The following is a 13218-nucleotide window of genomic DNA, read 5'->3' on the forward strand; positions in this document are numbered from 1 at the left end:
CTCCATGAGGCTTTTTCCAAAAATCCCATTTGAATCTCACGAGAACTCAACGGGAACAAGCAACAGGAACACCCTAATCCCAGCAGCAATAATCTTCAACCTCAACTTCCCTAAAACCCATATTCTTAAACCGGGAAACGCCTTAAACCGGGAACACCCTAAGCCCAAGGACCGGGATACTTCCTCAAACCTGCAGGATACTTCCTCAAACCTGGATCCACCCTCGATCACCTTGAGCAGGGTCATCTTTCTCAAACACACAAGCAAGGTCGCAGCAAATTTCCAAGGCAAGTCCATTTAACATGGGGTACACTGGCAAGGATTACGATGCGTCAATACCTACTTGGTAATGGCCCTCAGCACCCTGCCATGGTGGTCCTGTCTTATCACAGACACAGAAACAATGGAGGCAAGTGACCATGGATTGAATCCTCTCAAATTGTTAGCCAAAATATATCTTTCCTCCTTAAAGTTGGTTTCTGTCAGGTATTTTGTCACACTGACAAAAAGCTGAAGAATGCAATTACATTGATTTTAAATTCTTAACTAAGATTACATTAATGAAGCTTAGATAAACTTCATGATGAATAAGGCTATTTGTATCTTGTTGGATTTGGCTTTCTAGTATTTTGTTGAGATTTTTTTCCATTTGTGTTCATGATGATATTGTTCTGTGGCTTTCTTTTCTTTTGTAATGTCAATTTTGTTTGACAATATTGTATTGGCCTTCTAAAATGATTGGTAAGTGTATTTTTCTGTTTTTGTGAGAGTTTATGCAGTTGGTATTAATTCTTCTTCTAGAGTTTTGTAACATTTATCACTGAAAATCATCTGGTTCAGAGATTTTTTTGTTATTGTTCTTCTGTTTTAAATTATTGCTGATTTATCATCTTGTAGATCTCTTTAGATTTGTTTTTCTTTTGTCACTTTCGGTAGATTACATATTTTAAGAATTTTTCTGTTTCATGTAAGCTGCCTAACTTGTTGGTATGCAGTTGATTGGAATAGTCCTTTATTTTTTTTTCCTTCATTCTATAGTAATGTCCTTTATTTTACTGCTAATTTTATTTATTTATTTATTTAGGAGCACCTCTATCTTTTTAAAAAGCATTTTTAAATTTACATGGAGTAAATTTCATTCTTTTTGATATACAGTTCTTGCATTTGGATAAAAGAATAGTCATGTGACCATTAAGACAATCAAGATACAGAATAGTTCCATCACCCCTCCTCTGCCCAAATTCCCTCATTCTGCTTTATCCTTAGTCCCTGGCAATCTGTTCTTTGTTTTTATAGTTTAAAACAAATTGTGATAAAACACACACCACATAAAATTTACCATTTAACCCTTTTTAAGTATACAATTCAATGACATTAAAGACATTCACAATGTTGTGCCACCAGCACTGCTGTTCATTTCCAGAATGTTTACAACATCCAACAGAAACTCTGTACCCATTGAACTATAATGCCCCTCCCCCAAGACCCCAACAACCTCTGTTCTCCTTTCAGTCTCCATGAGTTGACCTCTTCCAGATACTGAACATATGAATTACCCAACATCTGTCCTTTTGTGTCTGGTTTGTTTCACTTAGTATAATACTTTCAAAGTTCATTCATACTGTAGCATGTGCCAGAATTCCCTTCCTTTTAAAGGCTGCATAATATTTTTTAAAAAATATATATATGCTATATATATATGCTGCATTTTGCTTTCCCATTCAGCAGTTGATAGACTTGTGAATGGTTTCTATCTTTTGGTTATTGTGAATAATGCTTCTATGAACATTGACGTACAAGATTTACTGCTAATTTTAGTAATTTGTGTTCTCTTTTTTTTTTCTTGATTAGCTTAGTCAACTGTTTCATCTAGGCTTTATTAATGTTCTTTATTGTTTTTCTCTTCTTTATTTATGTTCTAATATTTATTATTTGCATCTTCTGTCTTTAACTTGTTCTTTTTTTGTTCTAGTTTTCTAAGATAAGCTTAGTACTCTTTTTAAAAAAATATAGGCATTTATAGCTATCAACTTTCTTCTCTGGACTGCATACCAGGAGTTTTGTTATCTTGTGTTTTTATTCGTTTCAAATTATTCTTTAATTTCCCTTGAGATTTCCTTTTTAACCTATTAGTTATTTAGAACTTTGTTTATTTCCTTATATATGTGAATTTCCCAGATTTCTCTATTTTATTGATTTCAGTTTTATTCCACTATGGTTGGAGGACATACTTAGCATCATTTTGGTTCTTTTAAATTTATTGAGAGTTGTTTTATGGAGAATGTTTTATAAGCACTTTAAAAAATGTATATTCTGCTCTTGTTGGAGGATTATTCTCTAGATGTCTTGTTAGGTCTATTTAGTTTATAGTGTTGTACAAGTTTTCTATTTCCTCATTGATCTTTTGTCTAGTTGTTTTATCAGTTATTCATAGGTGGGATATTGAAATTTCCAATTATGCTTAAATAAATTATTTCTCCTTTCAACTCTCATTTTGGGCTTCATATATTTTGGACTCTGTTGTTAAATGAATATATTTATAAATATTCTGAATGAGAGTATTTTAATATACTCATTTGTCTCACAAATTTTCAATCTTAATGTCTAATACTAGTGTAGTCATTTCATTTTTTAGATTATTTTTTACATGATATGTACTTTCCACTGAGCTACATGCCCAGCTCTTTATTTCTGCCTTTTCAGTATGAATGGTTTTTATTACTTTTTCTTGCTTTATTGCAACAGCTATGGCCTCCTTATAATGCTGAATAGAAATAGTGAGAGTAGACATCCGTGTCTTTTTCCCATTCTTGGCAGGGGAAGTGGCAATTAATCTTTCACTATTAAGAATGATATCAACTGTAGGACTTTTGTAGGTATGTTTTAATCAGGTAGAAGTGATTGTTTCACTTCTAAGTTTGTTAATATCTAAATCATGTATCAGTGTTGAATTTTTTTTGAAATGCTTATTCTTTATTGAGATGGTCAAATAGTTTTTCTTCTGTAATTTATTGATGTGGTAGATGATACTAATTGATGGTGAATATTCAACTAACTTTACCAGGATAACCACTTAGGTCTTATATCCCTTTTTGAATATTGCTGGATTCATTCTACTAATATTTCATTGAGGATTTCTGCATCTATATTTATAAGCTCAAATTAATCTTTAAGCAAATACTAAGTACCAGGAGGACTTTCACTTCTAGTAAAGGTAAGCTGTATCATATGGAGTAACCCTCCTACTGAAGACAACTAGTAAAGCAGAAAGAATTAAAAAGAAAATAAAAACACAAACTGTTTAGAACACCATAGAGCTATCAGACTGACTTGTCAGATCTCCACACTTAGACTCAGAGGAACATTTGCACGAGCTACTTGAACATTTGCACAAGTTAGAACTGTCATTTTAGAAATAAGATTATATTTATGGATATGGCATAAATAGTTTCTTTTCTCCTCTTATTTTTCAAAGGCAGACATAAACGCATTAAACCAAAATCTGCAGGCATTAGTAGAAGAAAATAAGAACCTGGCAGATCAAATAGCTTCTCTGGAACTTCAGCGAGCCACTTCTGAATACCATGGGGTGGGTATGAAAAGGTCAGTCTGAGTTAGAAAATAATGACTAATGAGTTTTTTAAAAATCCAAAGTCAGGAGATAGGTTTTCTCTGGTGTGTGTGTGTGCATGTATTAGTAATTATCATAAATCCTGAATAATGGGATAAATATGGGAGACATATCTGCAGTTTTCAAACAATAGAAGATTTAAGAAAGCAAGAATTTAAGGTAGTTACTAAATGACCACCTATACAGATGATGTATAATCTAAAAAGCACAACCATAGCTGATGTTTCAAAATATTTTCTCTCCCATAAATTGAGGAAGAAACTTGTGTTTTCCCCTGTCAGTTTCTTCCATTATGTAATCAGTAATATATCTGTTTTCTAGAGGATATTTGATGATGTTAGTTCATTATAAATAAATGGGTAGAGTTCTTAAAACATCTCTAAGTGGGGGGAATTAAAGAGATGATCATTCTGTTAACAAGTTAATAATTTTTCTTATAATAACTTTTGTGTTTTTGAATACTTGAAAAGGGATTAGTTGTTATTTTTATAACATGCAAATCATTTTTGAAAATTTTCATATAAAGTCCTGATATGTGTCTCTTATATGAACTAAATTTTAAGCCTGTCATAAACTGCTGATTACTTCAACTAAGAAGAATTTATATAAACTAAGTAAATTATCTTATATTTTCATGGATTTTAAGCCTAGGTTTCAATTTTGGGCTGTGATCTTTAACCTTCCATGCAGAGAGGGTTAGAATAATTACCACATTGATTAGAAACTAACCTCTTTATGTATCTACTTTCAATCTCTTCTAATAAAAGAACAGAAGTTATCCATCCACGTTTATACTCCTTTCTTCTAGCATAATGCCTAATGCATATTAGGAAACATTGATCAAATAAAGTACAGAGTCAGTCACATATCTGGCCAGGCTGCAAGGATTGTCATCTTGAGTGCTAATTACCCATCATGAGCCCTTACATGTAGTATACATGAATAAATATTATTCTCTCTCCTTTTTCTTTCACATATTCTAATATTAGGTTTATTTTTGCCACTTCAACCTTCAGTGATAATGCAATTTAAGTCCATTACCACAGGCAGTTAAGTAGGCAACTACAGTAAGAAAAAATCCAAATGTGGTAGGAAAGTTACTATTCCTGAACTCAAGTTGAATGATTGTTCCCTACTTCTCTTTTGCATTTTAACCACACATTGTTAAATAGTAGCACCAAATAGAAATACAGTTCCCTATGCAATAGAACTTTAATGATTTGAAATTCAACTGTATCAAAGTTGGTTCAATCTGCTGCTGAGGCCTATGTCATATTTTCACTAAAATTCTTGCTTAAATTCTACTTATAAAGTTACTTTATATGCCAATATCTCATTCATTTTATATATTCTTTCTCTGCTAACTTTTTTATAGTTCAAAAAATTATTTTAGGGCTGGGATGGCTCTGTGGTAGAACACCTGCCTAGCATGTATAAGGTTTTGGATTTGATCCCCAAGACCACAAAAAGAAAAAATACACACACACACACACACACACACACACATACATATTTTTAGAAAGTGTTTTGTGACTTACTCTTTGTGTTAGCTTTCCATCACTATGACAAAATACTTGAGATAATCAACTTAAAGGAGAAAAAAATTATTTTGGATCACCATTTTAGAGATTTTAGTCCATGGTTAGTTGGCTTATTGCTTTGGGTCTGTAGCAAGGCAGTACATATGGCAGAAGAGTTGCTTACCTCTTCATGGCTGGAAAACAAAAAGAGACAGGAAGGGCCATGTTCACAGTAGCCCCTTCATTGGGCACACTCACAGTGACCTATCTTCCCTCCACTAGCTCCTACCTCCTAAAGGTTCCACCACTTCCCATTAATGCCACTAGCTGGTGACCAAGCCTTCAACACATGGGCCTTTGGGGAGCATTCCAGATCATCCAAACCATAGCACTGTGGATCCATGATAACCTACCTTTCATATCTTATGATAATTGTTCTGTGGTTGTTCCTGCAATATCCTTGTGTTTCTGAATTGAAAGATATAATCTAAACATTGGACATTTTTCTTTGTACAACTCAGAATCCAAGGTGTTCACTCATTAAGTAGTTTCTAATTTCCAGTCTCTGATTGATTAAAGTACAGGGCCTATTTAAATAACCTGTAAATAATACGTAAGTGCCTTAGCAACTGGTAACAATTCTCTTTGTCATGATTTTAAATAAGTGACCCTGTGTCAAATGTTGTTACATTTTGACATTATTTAGTCTTTACTTATTATGTTGGCATTCTCTTTGGGGGCAAAAAGGGGAAATAATTATCTTTAAAGTGTATTTAAATATTAATAGAATTTCTCTATCCCTTTGCATAAAAGGGAATTTTATTGAGGGGGAAAAAAGTGCCATGCTTAAAAACTTCCTGGACCCCTTTTACAGGAGACCAAGATCATCTATATTATTAAAACAAAACAACCCCCCCCAAAAAACTTTCCACATTCCAAGAAGATAAATGAAGTTATTTTGAATGTTTTATATTTGTTATAGCAATCATATTTTAGGTTGGATCTAGTTCTTATTTTTTAATATGCTGTATACTTTATAGCACATTGGGAAAACTTAATTTATAGAACTTGAAACTGACTTTTAAATAATTAAGTTTTTTTGTTGTAGTTTTATTTTTGTAACATATTGACCTCATAACTTATTTGTGACTGAAGAGTTGGTCAAAATATAATCCTAAACTATGTTTCATTTATGGAATGATTTTTGGATCATAGTTTCCAAAATAGAAAAAGGGGCTGTATATCTTCCACAAACAGAATGTTAGTTAATGACTAGCTAATTTTATGATATTATTAATAACACATTTCATTTCCCTTAGGTTATTTTTAATTTTTTTTTAGTTGTAAATGAACACAATGTCTTTATTTATTTATTTGTATGTGGTGCTCAAGATCGAACCCAGTGCCTCACACATGCCAGGCCAGTGCTCTATCATTGAGCCACAACCCCAGTCCATCCCTTAGATTATTTTGAAACCAATATTTTAGTTGTCTCATTGCTTTTAGAAAAATACTTTCTTTTAGTGGGAGCAATACATAGATTTTTTTTTTAATTTTTGAAAAGAAATTATAGCAAGCCATAGTGGCATACACCTGTAGTTCCAGCAAGTGAGGAGGCTGAGGCAGGAGGATTACAAATCCTAGGACAGTCTGGGCAACTTAGTGAGATCCTGTCTCAAAATAAAAAATTAAAGGGGCTGGGAATGTAACTTAGTGGTAGAGTACCCCCGGTGGTAGAGTACCTGCAACCACTGATTTAACCACACCATATCTGGCTTGGATCACAGCTAAGAAATAACTAACATAGCAAAATAACAACAACAGCAATGTACAAAGAACAACAAACTCTGGGACTCTTAAGGCTCTATACTTTAATCAGCAAGTTTCCTTGTGTGTTGCTTGTTAGCACTGAGACCAGTTATCTAGGGAGAGACTAGAAGGCAGCAATAACAAATAAATAAAAAAATCTTGATCTTAATACTATGGAAGTAGTAAGGGTACTAGTACTTTTTTTTTTCCCCAAAAGAAAATGCTTATTCCTTTCTATGCCAAGAAGTACTGATACCTGTGTTTGCATTATCAGCTTGCTGAGCAAAAGGTGGAAAATGTCTTGGGAAAAATTACTGAGAGTAAAAATAAACTGGCCTATGAAAAGGGAAAACTCCAGGTATGAGATTTATTTTCATATTTTATATGATTTTTAAAGATACTAATTGTAAAACTAAATATTGCTGGATTTTTAGAAGACCTGCCCTATTGTTTACTAATTCTGTAGTCTTTGAACCTCCCTGTTTGTGGCTTCCTTAATATCCAAATGACTTCTGTTCATATTCAATTCACATAATACTGAAGCCTAATGTAGTGACAATCTTTACAAATGTTGTGATGATTTGAAGACTTACTGTAGTTATTTTATGCCTCCTCACTCACTGAAAATATAGAGGTCCTATGCTTTCTTTTTTTCATGAATTTTTATAAACCATCTAAAAAGAAATAACTCTGACAATTGGGCCTCAGAGACAACAGAATAGACTTAAGTGAAAGTGATGATACTGTTCTTTTTCTGATTGTGCATTTTACCCCCATGGCATCTACCTATTGAGGAACAGCTTTGCACATTTTAGAGCCAGGGGCAGTTCAACACAGCAAGGAATTGGCACAGGGTGCTTTCTGATTGGTGGGTAATGATCATGAGGGTCAGCAGGGCTCACCATTGGGCGGCTCTTCCTGCCGCTATCTCAAGGCATGGGGAAGTTAGTACTGGAAGAGAAGCATGGCCGGCGCCATCTTTGGAGCAAAAGCTTGCTACAGATGTGACTAAGCCTGTCTTTAGCCTACTGCAGTGGAAACACCAATGTCTACATCAGTGGTTCTAAGCCTAGTACACATCATCACCACCTAGGGAGAGTTTAAGATGTCTGAACTCTGGAACGTGCATCATATTTGCCACTTTTTAAAAAATGCATCCTAGGGAAAAAAATACATTAATGGATTGATAGGGAGAATGATAGATGGATAGATATGTGATAAGTAAAAACAAAAAATAATGGTTGAATTTGGTTGGTGGACCCTAGAGCATGCTCTTAGTAAAATTCTGCCAAATTTTCTGTATGTTCAGTTTTTTCTTAGTAAAATATAAGAATGAAAAATCCCCATGTCTAGAATTCCAACCCAGAGCAACGAAGACAGAATTTTAGGGGCTAGTCTAAACTCTGATACTGTTTAAAGCTCCCCAGATGCTGATATGATGAATTCTTCTAAATATCTCATGTACTCATATCCAAAAGATTATCTAAATTAGTGGTCATATAGTATCTTAAGATTTACTGGATTGTGTCAAATTTCTCCTAAAAGTAGTTATGCCAGTTTTAAAAGCAGTGTATATACAGATATATTAAACAGGTGCATTAGAGTTACATATGTTAACATGGATGAATCTCATACTATATTACTATTTAGAGATACATATATAGTAAGATTTTAAACTGAGAATGATGAATACCAAATCCAAATCCAGCATTGTAATTAACTCTAAGATGAGGGGGAGATTGGGTTAGAATGGGTGCTACAGGATTGGTGTTTTTTTTTGTGTGTGTGTGTGTGTGTGTGTGTGTGTGTGTGTGTCAGGGGAGATATTAGGATAAAACCTAGGGCCTGAAGTCAGGCAAGTGTTCTACCACTGAGCTACACACCCAGTCCATAGGTTTCAATTGATCTGGTAATATTTTAATTTGAATGGTGGGTAGATGGGATATTATCATATATTTCTGAAAGAGTTCCAACACTTTATAAAATTATTTTTAAATGTGCCAGTTTGAGTCACTTAGCCTTGCAATAATCTGCCATTGGTTGCATCACTTACATCAACACCTGGATTCAAACATGTTAGCAGACTGGCCCTTGTAAGCAACTGCAATTGTGAACTTAATTTACAGATGAGATAAGGGTTTGTTTTATGTTTTAGTAAACTTTTTCTTGAACTATAATATATATACTGAAAAGAACATGGGACACAGCCTGATGAACTTTTTACAAATTAAAATTAGTACTCAGATCAAGAAACTGCACATTCCCAACATCCAGAACCTTCTTCCAATAACTATCCCCAACATGGGTAATTACCATCCTGACTTCCAACACCTCAGATTAATTCTACCTATACTTTCACTTCACATAATCACACAATACATACTTTTTAATGTCCTGCTTCTTTAACCCAACATTTCAGTAGTGAGTTTTATTATTCATATTTGTCGTGCTGGTTCTTTGTTTCGCATTGCTGCATGCATGTTGTACCATTATATGAATATTAGATAAAGGCCTTAAAAGAAAAAAAATATGCTATGCTGAAATTATCAGTTCTTAAGTCTATTTTCATACATTTATTAAAATGTATAACTTTGACCATTCCTGTTGTTTTAATCTATTATGTCCCGGCATTCCATATATAGGGCCCTGTATAAAAACTACATATAGAATGATGGGACATAATGGGTTAATGCTGAAGCTCATTTCAAACTATAAATAAGCTAAGGCTATTGGTATGTCCTACAGTATTTCAAATTTACAGTATATATTGAAGGGAAAAAACCTAGGAATTTTAATTGTATTATTTTAGAATATTTGCATTATAAACAGACTAAAGAAGAGTTCTTTTCCATTTTTTTTCTATTTTTTTTAGTTTTATTGATTTTATTTTTTTAAATACACGACAGTGGGATGCATTACAATTCTTATTACATGTATAGAGTACAATTTTTCATATCTTTGTATATAGAATATGTTCACGCCAATTCATGCCTTTATACATGTACTTTTTTGCATTACAATTCTTATTATACAAATATATCACAATTTTTCATGTCTCTGTTTATATATAAAGTATGTTGACACCCAATTTGATTCTTCATACATGTACTTTGGATAATGTCACATTCCACCATTCTTGCTGATTCCCTGCCCCCTCCCTTCCCCTCCCACCCCTCTTCCCTATCTAGAATTCATCTAATCCTTCCATGCTCCCCCTCCCTACTCCACTATGAGTCAGCCTCCTTATATCAGAGAAAACATTCAGCATTTGTTTTTTGGGGATTGGCTAACTTCACTTAGCATTGTCTTCTCCAACACCATCCAGTTAGCTGCAAATGCCATGATTTTATTCTCTTTTATTGCTGAGTAAAATTCTATTGTGTTTATATACCACATTATTTTATCCATTCATCCACTGAAGGGCATCTAGTTTAGCGCCACAATTTAGCTATTGTGAATTGTACTGCTATAAACATTGATGTGGCTGTGTCCCTGTAGTATGCTGATTTTAAGTCCTTTGGGTATAGTCCAAGAAGAGGGATAGCTGGGTCAAATGGTAGTTCCATTCCCAATTTTCCAAGGAATCTCAATACTGCTTTCCATATTGGCTGTACCAATTTGCAGTCCCACCAGCAATGTATGAGTGTACCATTTTCCCCACATCCTTGCCAACACTTATTGTTGTTTGTCTTCATAATAGCTGCCACTCTGACTGGAGTGAGATGATATCTTAGAGTAGTTTTGACTTGCATTTCTCTGATTGCTAGAGATGATGAGCATTTTTTCATATATTTGTTGATTGATTGTATATCCTCTTCTGAGAAATGTCTGTTCAGGTCCTTGGCCCATTTATTGATCAGGTTATTTGTTCTTTTGGTGTTTATTTTTTTGAGTTCTTTATATACCCTATTAGTTCTTCTTTAAAGGTCTTGTAGAATTTGGCTGTGTATCTATCCAGTCCTGGGCTTTTCTTGGTTGATAGCCTTCTGATGGCATCTTCTATTTCATCACTTAATTGGTCTGTCTAAATTGTGTATATCATCCTGACATCAGATACAGCACTAATCTCTAGGGTATATAAAGAACTATCTGATGTGTGAGGGGTAAAAATTTGCTCCCAGGATGTGGGCTCTCTCTTTACCTCACAGATTGCTTCTTTTGCTGAGAAGAAACTTTTTAGTTTGGTTCCATCCCATTTATTGATTCTTGGTTTTAATTCTTAAGCTATAGGAGTCATATTAAGGAAGTTGATGCCTAATCCCACATGACGAAAATTAGGGCCTACTTTTTTTTCTATTAGATGCAGAGTCTCTGGTTTAATTCCTAGGTCCTTGATTTATTTTGAGTTTCGTTTTGTGCATGGTGAGAAATAGGGGTTTAATTTCATTTTGTTGCATATGGATTTCCAGTTTTTCCAACACCATTTGTTGAAGAGGCTATCGTTTCTCCAATGCATGTTTTTGGCAACTTTGTCTAATATAAAATAATTGTAATTGTGTGGGTTAGTCTCTGTGTCCTCTATTCTGTACCATTGGTCTACCAGTCTTAGTCTTGGTCTACCAATACCATGCTGTTTTTGTTACTATTGCTCTGTAGTATAGTTTAAGGTCTGATATAGCGATGCCACCTGCTTAACTCTTCTTGCTAAGGATTGCTTTAGCCATTCGGGGTCTCTTATTTTTCAGATGAATTTCATGATTGCTTTTTCTAATTCTATGAGGAGTGCCATTGGAATTTTGATCGGAATTGCATTAAATCTGTATAGTGCTTTTGGTAGTATGGTCATTTTGGTAATATTAATTCTGTCTATCCAAAAGCAAGATAGATCTTTCAATCTTCTAAGGTCTTCTTTGATTTCTGTCTTTAGGGTTTGTTAGCTTTCATTGTATAGCTCTTTCACCTCTTTCATTAAGTTGTTTCCCAAATCTTTTTATTTTTTTGAGGCTATTGTGAATGGGGTAGTTTTCCTCATTTCCTTCTCAAAGACTTTGTCACTGATACATAGAAATGCCTTTGATTTATGGGTGTTGATTTTATATCCTACTACTTTGCTGAATTAATTTACTAGTTCTAGAAGTGTTCTGGTGGAATTTTTTGGGTCTTCTAGGTATAGAATCATATCATCAGCAAATAGTGCTGATTTAAGTTCTTCTTTTTCTGTACATATCCCTTTGAATTCTTTCGTCTAATTGCTTTGGCCAGTGTTTTAAGAACTATGTTAAATAGAAGTGGTGAAAAAGGGCATCCCTATCTTGTTCCAGTTTTTAGAGGGAATGCCTTCAATTTTTCTCCATTTAGAATGATGGTGGTCTTAGGCTTAGCGTAGATAGCCATTACAATGTTGAGATATGTTCCTGTTATCCCCATTTTTTCTAGTGTTTTGAACAAAACGGTGCTGTATTTTGTTCAGTGCTTTTTCTGCATCTATTGAGATGATCATATGATTCTTTAAGTCTATTGATGTGATGAATTACATTTATTGATTTTAATATGTTGAACCAACCTTGTATCCCTGGGATGAATCCTTTTGATTATGGTGCATAATCTTTTTGATATGTTTTTGTATTCAATTTACCAGAATATTATTGATAATTTTTGCATCTATGTTCAATAGACATATTGGGCTGAAATTTTCTTTCTTTGATGTGTCTTTGCCTGGTTTGGGGATCAGGGTGATATTGGCCTCATGGAATGAGTTTCGAATTACTGCCTCTTTTTCTGTTTCCTGAAGTAAATTGAAGAATATTGTATTAGTTCTTCTTTAAAGGTCTTGTAGAAGTCGGCTGTGTATCCATCCAGTCCTGGGCTTTTCTTGGTTAGTAAGCTTTTGATGGTTTCTTATATTTCCTCACTTGATATTGCTCTGTTTAAATTGTGTATATCTTCCTGGCTCAATCTGGACAAATCGTATGACTTAAGAAATTTTTCGATGCCTTCAATGTCTTCTATTTTATTGAAGTATAAGATTTCAAAATAATTTGTAATTATCCTCTGTATTTCTGTGGTATCTATTGTGATATTACCTTTTTTATCATGTATACTGGTAATTTGAGTTCTCTCCCTCCTTCTCTTCATTAGCGTGGCTAAGGGTCTGTCAATTTTATTTATTTTTTCAAAGAACCAACTTTTTGTTTTGTCAATTTTTTCAGTTGTTTCTTTTTTTTAGATTTCATTGATTTCAGCTCTAATTTTAATTATTTCTTGCCTTCCACTGCTTTTGCTGCTGATTTGTTTTTCTTTTTCTAGAGCTTTGAGATG

At 33.8% G+C, this 13218-nt stretch overlaps 1 protein-coding gene across 1 annotated transcript in view; it reads left to right on the plus strand.

Moving 5' to 3' along the window:
• Positions 1 to 13218, plus strand: part of Ccdc150 (coiled-coil domain containing 150) — a 122998-nt gene that overhangs the window by 71194 nt on the left and 38586 nt on the right. Inside the window, exons 13-14 of the mRNA XM_077799137.1 lie at positions 3476 to 3589; positions 7235 to 7318. Of these exons, the coding sequence (XP_077655263.1) occupies positions 3476 to 3589; positions 7235 to 7318 (198 nt within the window). The remainder of the gene's footprint in view (positions 1 to 3475; positions 3590 to 7234; positions 7319 to 13218) is intronic.

Source organism: Urocitellus parryii, chromosome 1 (genome assembly GCF_045843805.1).
Source record: "Urocitellus parryii isolate mUroPar1 chromosome 1, mUroPar1.hap1, whole genome shotgun sequence".
Lineage (NCBI taxonomy): Eukaryota > Metazoa > Chordata > Mammalia > Rodentia > Sciuridae > Urocitellus > Urocitellus parryii.